At 39.3% G+C, this 13,156-nt stretch overlaps 1 protein-coding gene across 1 annotated transcript in view; it reads left to right on the forward strand.

The window, feature by feature from the left end:
• The window catches only part of LOC122529395 (zinc finger protein 761), a 38,879-nt gene extending 25,805 nt beyond the window's left edge, over positions 1-13,074 (forward strand). The window contains exons 6-8 of the mRNA XM_043655499.1: positions 1,979-2,176; positions 5,816-5,993; positions 11,524-13,074. Coding sequence (XP_043511434.1) covers positions 1,979-2,176; positions 5,816-5,993; positions 11,524-11,763 — 616 coding nt within the window. The 3' untranslated portion in view covers positions 11,764-13,074. The remainder of the gene's footprint in view (positions 1-1,978; positions 2,177-5,815; positions 5,994-11,523) is intronic.
• Positions 13,075-13,156: the final 82 nt, after the last annotated feature.

The following is a 13,156-nucleotide window of genomic DNA, read 5'->3' on the forward strand; positions in this document are numbered from 1 at the left end:
AAAAATTATACTATACGCGTGTAAAACTATACACAGACAAAGGAATCAAATTTGATCATAAATAATATATATATATATATATATATGTTGAATAGAATTATTAATTTTAATTTTATATATTATTTAATTTATTTACATTTAATTAAAGAATTAATTATATTTATTAATTTAAATTAATAGAAAATTTTATTTCTATAATACGAATTCAAATCAGATACTTTATCAAGTTCATTAATTAATATTAATTTATAATATACTCAAATAAATTATTTATTATAAATGAAAATAAATTATTAATATCCATATACAAATTTAAATAAATTATTTAAATTTGTATATGGATATTCAATTATTTGTATTCCTATTCATGTCGGGAAATAATAGCAAAGCAACATGCATAAGTTATATATTTATATACCAACTAATGTTGGTCGACTGCTATTTGATTTAAAAAAAAAAAAAAATGAAAACTTCACGCTTTATCTGTTACTCAACTTACGATTTCCCGAAGCTACTTACTATCTTTTCACCCTGACACTCGCTAGAGAGTAACGCGTCGTATAGGGGGAAAAAAAAAGAAAAGAAAAGGAAACAAGGGTAGAAAGTAGAGTACGAACGGTGGAGTCGGTTCAGGGCAAGTTCAGTAACCGTATAGATCGTCACCTCTTGACAGAAACTATTTAAAGTGCGGGCTCTTGTGCGCGCTTTCTCGCCGGCAGGTTGATATAGGATGCAACAGCTGCGATCGGATCGTACGGCGTGCGAACAGCCGATGTGGTCACACGCGTACCGTGCATTCGTCCGGGCCATTGTGCTGTCTTATTACGCGTTGGATTTCACGAAAAACGTGTCCCTTTAAGTCGCGATATCATTATGCTTCGCGATCGTCGTCGACGCTCCTGGCCGATCGTCATTGGCATTTGAAAAAAAATCATACGAGCACCCTGGCGATACGTTCAGTTTCGTCACTGGCTTGGCAATACGAGCGATCGAATGAACATCTCAAGTTAGATGCTCTGAATCGATCTTACATTAATTCCAGGTTAATTGATTTTGAGAACTGAGAAAATTATGGAGCAGGGATATGGGTTGATCTTCGACGAATAAAATTGTGTTAATATGCTCATAGTATACGATAGATTTTGAAACTGAGAAACTTGTAGAACGTGGACGTGTTTAAGTGAGGAAGAATCGAGGTCCATGAATGAGTAAAATCGTTATTCCACAGAGAGAAGAAACTACGGTGCCGTATCAGAATAAAATGAACACGTGTTGACATAGTCAGTGCAATTTATTCAATGAAAATCTCTTACAATCCTGGAATTCTGAGTGTTAATGTACAATATAGATTTTGGAACTGAGAGATTTATGGAGCGGAAGCATGCTTAGGCCTGATGATGAGTCAGAAAGAGTTGAGATCTTTTGATGAGTAGCAGATAGAGGATAAAATGATTATTCGACGGAGGAATACGTCATTCGGAAGAGAAGTGTCAGAGTGTAAATGAACACGTGCTCACACATACACAGTACTGGTTTACCATTCTAAAGAATTCTTAATTCTTAAAAATTAACAACACACGCCCGGAATATTAATACTGTTCGATACTTTCAAAAGTATCAGATTACAAGAAGATAAAGCTTGTCGTTATCAGATCCGCCAGTTTAATCAAAATTCAACAGAGACATTATTAAAAATTCAATATTATCTAACAAAATTCCAGAATTACATAAAGTTTAAAGGTTTGAGCACTAGAGACGAAATAACTTGCTTTCATAATGATTCGACACAGTGTTGTATTACACGTGTGTATTGTTGTTGGGACATGAGGAAAGAGGAGAATATTACTACGACTGAATTCTCTCGAGTGTTGGTTTTTACAATTTGTTTCGACGTTACGTAAACAGTGACGCGTAAGCAGGTACGAATGATTGTTCACTGAACGTTTATTTGTTTTCTTTTTTTCTCTCCCCTCCCCAGGCATTCGCTGCGGCAGCACATGTTGCGACACGCTGGCAAGAAGTACAAGTGCGGACTTCCGGGCTGTCCAACGGTGCTCCGGACAGCCTCCGAATTGAGATCGCACAGAAGCCTGGTACACGACAGCACGCCGTCTAATAGGCAGTACAAGTGTTCGGATTGCTCCTACGCGGCGAAGACGAAGACCCAGCTACGCCGGTACGTGCAAAATTTGCTCATACGTAGTCAAAACTGAACGAAAATCCTCGTCTCGGTTCCCCCAGTTCTCGTTCAAATCTCAACGAGATATCATTTAACGTGGAACTACAGTTGACGTGATTTACATATCTATCAGTTTATTAATATTACCTACTGTGGAGAGTGATTAAAAATTATTTGCAGAACAGAGGTTACTTGTTTCGCATAGTTCGATCTCAACTCTCTCAATTCGACTGTTCTGTTTGTAACGACAAAATTGCAAAAAATTGTGACGTTGTGACAATCTGCAATTAATTTGTTTGTCTCGTTGCATTGGAGTCCTGCGAGTCCTAATCCAATAATTTTTACGCTATCTCGCAGCGAAATCTACGGAGTCTCACCGTTCCGAGTTGAACAGTTGTCCCCGTTAGGTATCACAAATGTTCCCGTCACGTCTTTATTATTCAAAATTCTCCACCTCAGCCGCTGCATATTAATCACCCGTGTAATTTCACGAATACGTTTGACAACGTATTAATCTCTCTCTCTCTCTCTCTCTTTGGTTTCAAATTTCCATTTGTAAACTTTCACGCGAGCCTACGCAACGCGCGTCTTTTTCTTTCTTTTTAAATATTATTTTGTTCGTTATTCGCAATTATTCTCGAACGTAGAGAGAGAGAGAGAGAGAGAGAGAGAGAGTTAACAACAACGACATCGAGGAAACAAACGAAACAGAGAGAGACCCGTTCGTTAATATTCGACGTTAGGTTCGACATTAATTTTAATCAAGATCCCCGCTGCGAACGATGCAAACCTACGTCCTATTCATCTCGTAGATCTACGACGCCTGATCGATGTCTTTGCGGAAGTGGGAAATTAATTGCCACAGGCGTACCAGTACCTTCTGCTCGAAGAAGCACCAGTTGGTACACGCACGTGATCCTTTGATCACCACGGTCCAGGAATCTCGATTACATTATCGATCAACATTATCGATACGTTACTTTACAAGTGTGAACACTTCTCGTGACATATCTTCGTTTCTTTTCCCTATTCACTCGTACCCTATGCGTGGGATATTGATTTTATTATTACGAGACATATCGCAAAGTTACATTAAAATTTGGTTCTCGTATTGACATAATTATAATCGCTAAAGTATTTGAACAAACGGAGGAAATTTGTGAATACGTCGAATATATGAATTAAATTCTTTTTCTCGTTATGTACGTAATAATTCAATATCCAATTCTCAAGAACAGATCGATTGATATCCTTGAAGAAACAAATCATTTATTTTCATAAATTCATTCGTCGCAGGACACACGTAATTGATAGTGATTTCGAAGATTTGTTTTAGAAACAGTGTTCGCGACGCTATCATCGTTCTTTGAATTGAACTTCTGAATGATTCATATGCTCAAAATGAATATACGATCGTCTTACAAACTGTAAGTTTTATACGTATTTCCAGAACGATTTCAAATTTTATCAATATAATCGCAACAGTGATCTCGCTGCAATGTCTGATCGTACGTAAAAATTTTCCTACGGCAAAACGTTTCGATACTTTCGTGATCCATTGCACACAAACAAAGAGAGGGAATTTTAATCGCGCCAACAAACAGCAAAGAAAATTCGATCGAGCGTAACCCAAGTTAAACTGCTATCCGCTGGTAGAAAAGAAAAAAGGAAAGAAAAAAAAAAAAAAAATCCATCGCGTATTCCACGTACAGGCGCGTTTTAATCGGCTTAATCGATTGATTCTTAGTTGTCGGAGCAGACAGGTGGTTGGACACTAATACCGGAAAATATGCGATGCGTGTATCTCGTAGATTACGCACGCGAAGCGCGCGCGATTCGATTTAAATTAAGTCTTATTAAGGACATTGTATCGTGCAAGACCTCTAATAAATTTCATCTCGTTTCATTCGTTGTTCATTTTCAATTCTCTTTTTCGTGCACGTGCGTGTGTTTTGTCTCTTGCCGGACGAACGAGAGGCGGATGAAAACGAAAACTGCGAGAAAAGAGAGAGAAGGAGAGAGAGTGTGACAAAGGGAGAACGAGAGAAAGAAGAATGTAGAAAAAGAGAGAAAGGGTGGTAAAAATAAGGGTGAAAAGAGGGGAGGAAAGAAAGAGACAGAGAGAGAAAGAGAGATGAAAAGGGGAACGAGATGAAAAGAAAAAGGGAGAAAGAGCGATAAAGGGGGGAAGGAGGGGAAGAGGAATCGGGAGAAGGAAGGAGAGAGAGCCGCGAAAGCGGAAGTTGCGTGCAGCAGTCGGCCAAGTGCGGGCAACCCGTTATGATCGTCCGCATGGCGATGGTCGGCGCGATATTTCATCGCGAATTGAGTACTTACTACGTGAGTCGAACTCAACGCAGCCACAGAGTGTCACGACGAGTCTCTCTTTCTCTCCCACCTCTCCTCCGTACTCTACCTTCCCCTAAACCCTCATTTCTATAGCTTATACTCTCTCTCTCTCTCTTCCCCTTCCCCTCTTTCTCTCTTTCTCTCTTTTCACAGCTCGTCTTCTTCCTCTTTCCATGCTTTTCCTTTCGTTCTCTTTTTCATCGTTGTCCTGCAGTGTCACCCTTCTCCCTCCCTTTCTCCCCCTTTCTCTCTCTCTCTCTCTCTCTCGTACCGCGAGTCTTTCTCCATCTCTTTCGGCCACGCTCTGTGCGGTGTGGAGTAAATCACAGAGGATTTTAATTAAACGTGTCACGCATTTCGAACCTGATATACACGTAACCATGTCCAATGGCTCCCTCGTAATATCGTGCACGCATATCGCATCGTTCATAATCACCAGGCCCCGATACAGCGACGATGAACCTGTATTTAGTGCCGCGTCTTTCAGAATTGCTTACACGTTTTTCCTTATCGCCTCTTTTCTTTAATATGTATATAACGCGACCAGAGCGTAGAATGTTGATGCATTTTTCAGACACGTGACAATTTCAGATATCGATAGAGCGAGTGTAACGTAATTCACGATTGACTGTACATGAAATATCCAACATGTAGCATTTTTTAGAGTACTTGATAGACGAAATTTATAATAGATTTAATAGAATATTTCATATATCTCTATTTAAGTTTGATCTCTTTAGTTACGTTCGTAGAAGTAACATTGCACGAGTATTGCGGAGTAAGGTTTATCGGATGTGAGATTCGAGCGTTGGTTTACTCCAATAAGTAGAATTATAAAATGACGAACAAGCGTTGATATGTTTACGTAACATAATATTAGTTGCCGTTCATAATCACCGAATCAAAAATCTGAGAATTTATTACTATTACAAGTGTTTGATGCATCGTTTAAGAGCACTTGACGTACTTGTATTTCATACTACACTAATTCTTGGCAATACCGTACAATCTCGCAACATAAGTCATCAAAAGTTTTAAAATTTACAAAATTCCACGAAGAATGTACGTGTAAAATTTTTGGTCGCTAATAACCCAACCTAATTATTAATAATAAAAAAAGAAAAAAGAGACAAACCAACAGACCAAATTCTAGTTCAGAAACTAGATTAAACATCGTAAAAGGGAACGCAAATTCTTCGTTTTATTGGGTTAAGCAGTCTGTAGTTTGATTGACATCGATGCACGAGGTGATTTATCTAATTGAGAAACGCGAATTCTTTGTTGCAGGCATCGTGCACGACACGACGAGCCAGAGGACACGGGGAAATCGGAACTCCGCGCATGTCCCTACAGTGGCTGCGCTTTCAAAACGAAACTCGCGTCTCATTTGCAGCGGCACGTGCGTCTCCACACGGGCACAAAGCCTTACAAGTGTCGTCATTGTCCGTACGCGAGCAACAACTTGGTAAGTCGGAGGCAACTGCTGCCAATCTACACTCCTACACGTTTAACAGTTAGAACTACCAAATTGATCAATTTATCATTTTCCATGGGAACTTTATATATTTGATCCACTCGAGGTGATTTTTAACAAAATATATTAATAGAAGCTTGCGTTCTTTTATTGTACTATTAACTTACACTTTAATTTCTTTGCTGCAAATGTTATGCTTTAGTCGTTGGTAGTTCTAGCGTTAACAACTCGGGTCAATCGAACTGCGAGAGACCAAAATGAATGCAACACACATTTAACACATGATCTTTTTTAAAATGGCCAGAATAAGTACTAATCATAATTGTGGTACAGTTATTGTACGATTTAATAATTAGTTTTTGTCAAAAGAGCATTTGCGTGACAAAAATTGCTTTTAATGAGAATTGACTTACATTGATCACCTTCTCTACATCTATGTCTTCCTCACTGCCCACTGCGCGTACCATCTGATTCGTCCATTTTGATAGTTCTCGCAAAGACACTAAAAAGAAAAATGTCATTGCACTGCGAGAAGAATAAATAAATGAAACTTCAAATATAAAAGTTTAGTCTCAAAACATTCAAAATAAAATGAAAAAAGCACCATTGTTATAGTTAAAAAATTCTTCAAGTACTTTCACGATCCACTATATACAGATATAAAAGATCAATTGTATGTATGCGTACATAAATATTCTTCTGTAATAAATTCTCGAATATTTTCGTCATCTAATATACTTGTACATAAGTGATCGTTTATATAACAAATATAATACACGCATATACTATAAACGTTCTTCATACTTTCACGATCTGCTATATATAAAAGATCGTTTACACTCGTAACATATACATAGACGTTTTTCTATGGTAAGTGTTCGAATGTTTGACAAAATTGCAGAACATATCTAAACAGTGCGTTGTAAACTTCGCTCCAGGAAATAGAACTTCATTTAACCTCCATTCACACCGATCGCGAGTCTTCACGCGCAGCCACCGTGAGCCACTGACAATACATAAGTCTGGCCTAACATTCAGAGATCCTTGGTGTACACGAGTCGAACGACGCGAATTACACGACGAATCGAATGGGAACCGAGCCGAAAACGATCGGGGCTCGTTGCAGTCGAGCTCTATTGCCCGGCGTTGTAGCCGGGTAGGTAGGAAGCGGCGGTGGTTGATTCTCGCAGTTCAATTTTTGTAGCGGCGGTGACTCCGCGGCGTAAATTAAGCAAAGTACACCTTAACGTTTGGACCATGCCGCCGCCTCTGCCGCCACCGAGGCGCGATAAGATAACGAGTTAATTGTGCTCACTGGATGCCCACACACGCACGGCCCAGTCATACCGAGCGGCCGGTATGCTAATGCCCTTTGAAGCTTTAGTTAGGATGCGACTCGCATACGAGGGCTCCGTGTCTCTTTGATAGCGACATAAACTCATTCCAGTGGCTCTCAGCCGGCGGGATAACTTGAGCCCAAGGTAATCTCGCGGCACGGTGAATTGCGAACGGTGTACGTCTTGCATCGGTAATGATACAGCGGTAGGCACTTCTCAGCCGGCTGAGCGTACCGTGTAACCGTGCGAAAGACTTGTGGCAGCTTCTGTGGCCGTTCGTTTTAATCGTTTTTGATATCGAAGGGGGATGGCCGCGGCGCGATCGCGGAGTTGATACTGGCCGATTACGATCGCGGGCGAACGATTAAATTCGTCTTTCGCGTACCACCATCACCGCGGTGCCTGGGATCGGAATGAAAACGGGCATTGATGCAGCGTTCACTTACCGTACCGTGGAATAATATTCGCGTAAGGTGAAGCACGGAGAATTAAAAATTATCCATTACGAGATAAAACGTGCGTCCGATCGCAAAAAGATCTATGAATTAATCCGGGATGTTTAAGAGGGATATTATCTGACGAGATCAGGGATTATCTGAAAAGTGGGAGGTTCAAGATTACGTTCTTAGCTAGTAAGATGTAAAAGACAGAAGCCGTAAAATGCCAGATGTATATTTTAATTCTACGATCGTAGAAGTTTCGAACTAAGAAACGAGTTGGTTATGAAGATAACAAGAGAGACAGTTTAACCCATTAAGGACTATAATGTACCTGCACTGTGTCACGTAAACGTAATATCATTAAAAGAATATAAATAATTGAGCAAAATGTGGATAAGTTGTTCCTTTATCGTGAAATACAAAAGAAAAGAAACGGCACATTACCTAAACTAATTATATATTTAAATAATCAGTAATCCAAATTTACCTAAACTCGTTATATATTTAAATAATCAGTAATCCAAAGAGAAACATAAATGATATGTTGCGTTAACGTAACATTGGTCTTTAATATAATAGATTAACGACGAAATTCGTAGCAGGCTTGTCTTGCATCCGCGAGATTACACGCGCCACCTTTCTTCCTTCCTCCATCCATCCAATTTATGACAGGTGCGCAGCCACCGGCCATCTGAATTAGGTCCGCTCGTTCGAAATTATATTTTTATATATTTTTACAAACCAAACAACCGAAACAACGAATATTTTTACCTGTTACGTGCATTCTCGCATCTTTAATTTCTTTTTTTCTTTTAAGTGATCAACGTGTAACAGAATAAATTAGAAGATGCTCATAGTTCAGCTAAGGAGATAGATATTTTCTCCGAGAAATTTGCGGAAAAATCGTAGATTGTTACATCATCGTTGCACAGTGATTGGTACTTTTTAATTTGTGATCAGTGAGTTTGTAAAAAGAACAATATAGATGACACATTCAAAATGAATATAATTATAATATTTTTTTAAGAATACATTTAGAAATCACATCAATAAATGGACAACGTATTTTATGTTTAACAGTTAATTAAATATTATAACTGAATGCTCGAGCAGGCAAAAGATATAAATTCCTTACAAACGCGCAGCAATTGAAGAAACTTAAACTTTGCTCTGCTAATAACACTATATAACGGAGAGCTAACATTATAATTTTCTAAATGATAGCGCTAGTGGTATTATAATTTTCAATGGCAGACGTTGCTTTGCGTTTCCACGCATCTCCACCCAACGTCGTCGTTTTTTTTACCCTCTATTTTCGATTTTCTTGCCGGCTAGTTCCAGTTGCGATCCCCGCCCCGTGTAACTAACACGCGAGTCGAAATAATAAAGATTTAATAATTCCCGCCAATCGGTCGTTCGCTGAGCGGATAGGATCCAATGCGATAGAATCGATCGAAAATTTACTTGAAGGTGACCGGAGTGTTTCACCGCAAAGTCGGGATAAATGTTCGCCGGAATTTATTAGTTAACGAGTAAAGAAAGTGGAAAGACACGTCCATTCGGTAATACCTCGTCGATAAACTCTCGATCTAAGTTAGAGATCCTAGTCAGTTTGCACTTGTAATTTTACAATCCTCCTCGATCAGTCCGCCGAGCAAAAGAGTGTATATATCGATAATCTTTTTTTTCCTACCCTGATAATTCGATAATTTTCATTGCACCCTTGGTCAAAACTTTACTTCTCGGGTGAAATATCGTAACCTTTTGTACATTTTTTTAAGAAACAAGAATAATGTCATTGACTAACTACTGAAAACTAGATCCACAGGCGGATTTATATTGGCTTCTATTTATAATTAATATGTTTTCCACTTTCTATTAATTTCAGTACGAAAGAAATATGAATAATTTAGAGTTTGTTAAATTATCTTCTGTCTCATTCTAATTTATTAAAAGTCTATTCTAGTTTATTAAAATATTAGAGATATATCTTTAAAAGGTTACAGCGGTGAAAGAGTTATTCAATTAATGATATATCCTTCATTTTTACTTATTACATAAGATGCAGATACATATTTTGAATCGATTTGTTTCAAAATCAGCAAAAACTTTGTGCTCTACAATTACAGTAACACTATATGCGAAAACCCCTTCACGGTAAATTACAAAATAAAAGATACGATTCGAAATTACGATTCAAAAGTATTTTGAATTCAAATACGATTTTTATTTAAAACGAATCTACGTTTGAAATTTCAACCAAATCACAGGGCCTGCTCGTAATGGCACGAACCTAATTATAATCTCGATCTTCAAGTATAATTAATATTTGAAAAAAAAAATATAGGAATAATAATAATATCTCCACGTGCTCTAAATTCTTGTACGAGAGTGTACACTACATACAAACATTTTCACGTATCCACGAGTTACGAGTTACAGTAGCCCGCGAGCAAATTAATATTACCAGCTGGAATCCCGAAAGAAATAAAGAAGAGAGGGAAGGATAAAGTCGGCGGCGATTTGAGATCGCTACAACGAAGCATATCTCGTAAAACGGAATACCCTACGGTCCGTAATGCGATGCTCTAGCTACGTGGCGTGTGTGTCTGCAACAGAAAATTACTTACGCAAAAAGAAATCGGAATCGATCGGATTAATGAAAAGCGTGTAGCTGGTATTCGCGTGACGGCGCACACTTTTCCGCGAGAGTTGAGAGTTGCTCGGATAGGAGAGGAGTTTCGCGAGAAAGGTGGACGACCGCCCATGACGGTGTGAACGGGTCTTTATCCGAGACGGTCACGGAGCGCTGGCCGTGCAGAAAGATTTACTTATGGGAAATTAAATTTGATGCTGCCCGTTGCCATCAACGGCTCGTATAAGCCCGCCTGGTAGGAAGATGTTTACGACTACGGCCAGCTACTTAGCCCGAGAGGGTAAAGCGCCTTTAAATGCTCCGTGGCATAGCCAATGAACGCGTCCGGTTTGCGGCAGACCGATTCTGGTCGCAGGTATTCACCTTCGTCCAGCACCGATACGAATGCAAACGCCGAGGCTCCTCGGAACTATCCGACTTCGCGGACTTTGATTCCGACTTTTTCAGAGCATGTGTGACAGACTACTTTCTGACGAGAGCTGTCGCGTTTGATCTCACGCTTCTACGCGATACGTACTGGGCCGGGCTCCGTCATGAAAGGAAAAGGAAAATTTACAACTCGAGAAAGATTTATTTATTTCTCGATAATGAGGGGTGCGTTGCTGGCGAAAGTGTTGAAACTCTTGCAGGAATACCTTTTACGAATATATTACGCGCGTAACATTTATGAATATCGAAATTTGATTAACACTGCAGCGAGATCCGATTATCATTGATATATTAGTCAAGTCTGAAACAGGTTTGAAAATGTATATGGAAATTGCGAGACGCTTAACACGAGCAGAGATCGTAAAAATATTTGTACAGTCAAGATTGGGTATATTAACAAGTCGGTGGAGTCATTTTTTGATATTTTGGGACTGAAATTAAATTATACATCTGTAATTTATATGTATATAATAAATTAAATTAAATAATATAATATATATATAATATTTTTTATACACAAACGTATATTATTTTAGTTTATAGCTAGAAAGTGTTGAGACACGATCAAGTAGACACGTTGTATTTACACATTATTAACTATTTTTCTCCTCGGAATCGTTCGATGAAACAAAATCCATTCTCCGTCCATCTCGTTGCAGGAAAACCTGAGGAAACACGTGTTATCGACGAGCCTGCATCCAGGAAAAACGATCTACGAATGCGACGTGTGCCAAGGGGACAATCCGGAGCCGTTTCAAACGAACTTCGCGAAAGAGCTGCGCGCTCACCTGCTGGAAGTTCACAGCGATGTTTTCCCGACGTCCGGCCACGTGAACGACTACGTGTTCAGGATTTTCAAGACTCACCAAGACCCATCTTTCGTCGACGAGTCGAATTAACCGGTCGCGATCCAAGCTGTCTCGTAATTTTCGACGAGGCACGTCCACCGGTTGGTCGGACGACCGATATTTACGAAGCGTGTACGTCTTAAAGTGGTGGACAGGTGACCCGCAACGACGTCCTGGCCGAAAGAAACGACGCAACGTCCTCCCGCTCCCGATCGACGATCGCTCGGTCAGAGTATCGTTGAGTTATCACCGGTGCAGCTGACCGCGGACATAGTGCACGGATGCTCGGTACGCTCGGTGGCATCTTCTCGGTGTTGCCTCTCTCGTTGTTCGTGATCGTGCGAACCGGTAGGCCTGTACCACGCCAGGAAATAGTTAAAGTGATGTACGGTCACGTGGCACGGTACGTACACTTGGAACGCGTATACTTGAAGCGAATCTTTATGCCCCTGGCCGGTCGTGATATTACGAGAATCGTTCGAGTCCACCTGCTGATTCCTCGAATTTCTCGTCTCACTTGTACACGTGCGTGTACAGTACACGAACGCGCGTTCTACGCGACTCGTCATTATGGAACTCTTTCTCTGCTTTTCCATTGGAAGGTATAAAAGATACGCAAAGGTATGTAAATGAAAGATTTGCGGATGAAATGAGCTTCAGCCTCTTATTAATTATCTTCGAAGATGATGTCAATCGTCCCATCAGATATTGTATCTATGTATTTACATATTATGTAAAACGTTTTGATGTTTTACAAGGATTTTGGCGATCCATTGTTCACATTTCTCATGCGAAAAATAGATTATCTATTATCAAAGATAACTTTCCTGGGCTTTCGTACTGTTCCTTCGTTGGACTAAAGTTCTCAAGTTTTATAAAAAAAATATTCACTGGGTGTTTCACTGTGTCTAACATTTTCGAGCCTTAAATTGAAGTCTCAAGTCAGGAATTTCTCGCAGATATCTAATATAATGTTAGAATAATATAAAAACAAATTTCTATTTCTTGATAAAAATTTCAAAATATTATATTATGAAAGTCTGCTATAAAGTCTAGTCGTCGTTGTAAATCTGAATGGACGAACTTACAAAGAACGGTTTGTGTGCGTTAATTCTCCGTAAACGACAGCAAAGAGTAAAAGAGCGATGCAGGAGAGAATAGATTCACGTGGTTTCGTACTCGATGTCGCAGTACAAATAAAAATAAGAACAATTTGTCGACGCCAGTGCCTCGCGACTAATTCGTTTCGCCTCCTCCTCTTTACTTTACGCTTTACGTTCAGAAACAGCAATGAGAAAGAGGTAAAAGATAGTTCAAGAAAGAAGATATACTCGTACTCGGACAACCAAATCAGATTTACTACGAAGATAGTAAGATTATGAAGAATAATTTGTACAAGCTAATCGTATCTTTCTCTTCTTTCGTTTCTTTCACTTCACGCGAC

Source organism: Frieseomelitta varia, unplaced genomic scaffold (genome assembly GCF_011392965.1).
Source record: "Frieseomelitta varia isolate USP_RPSP 00005682 unplaced genomic scaffold, Fvar_1.2 scaffold_285, whole genome shotgun sequence".
Lineage (NCBI taxonomy): Eukaryota > Metazoa > Arthropoda > Insecta > Hymenoptera > Apidae > Frieseomelitta > Frieseomelitta varia.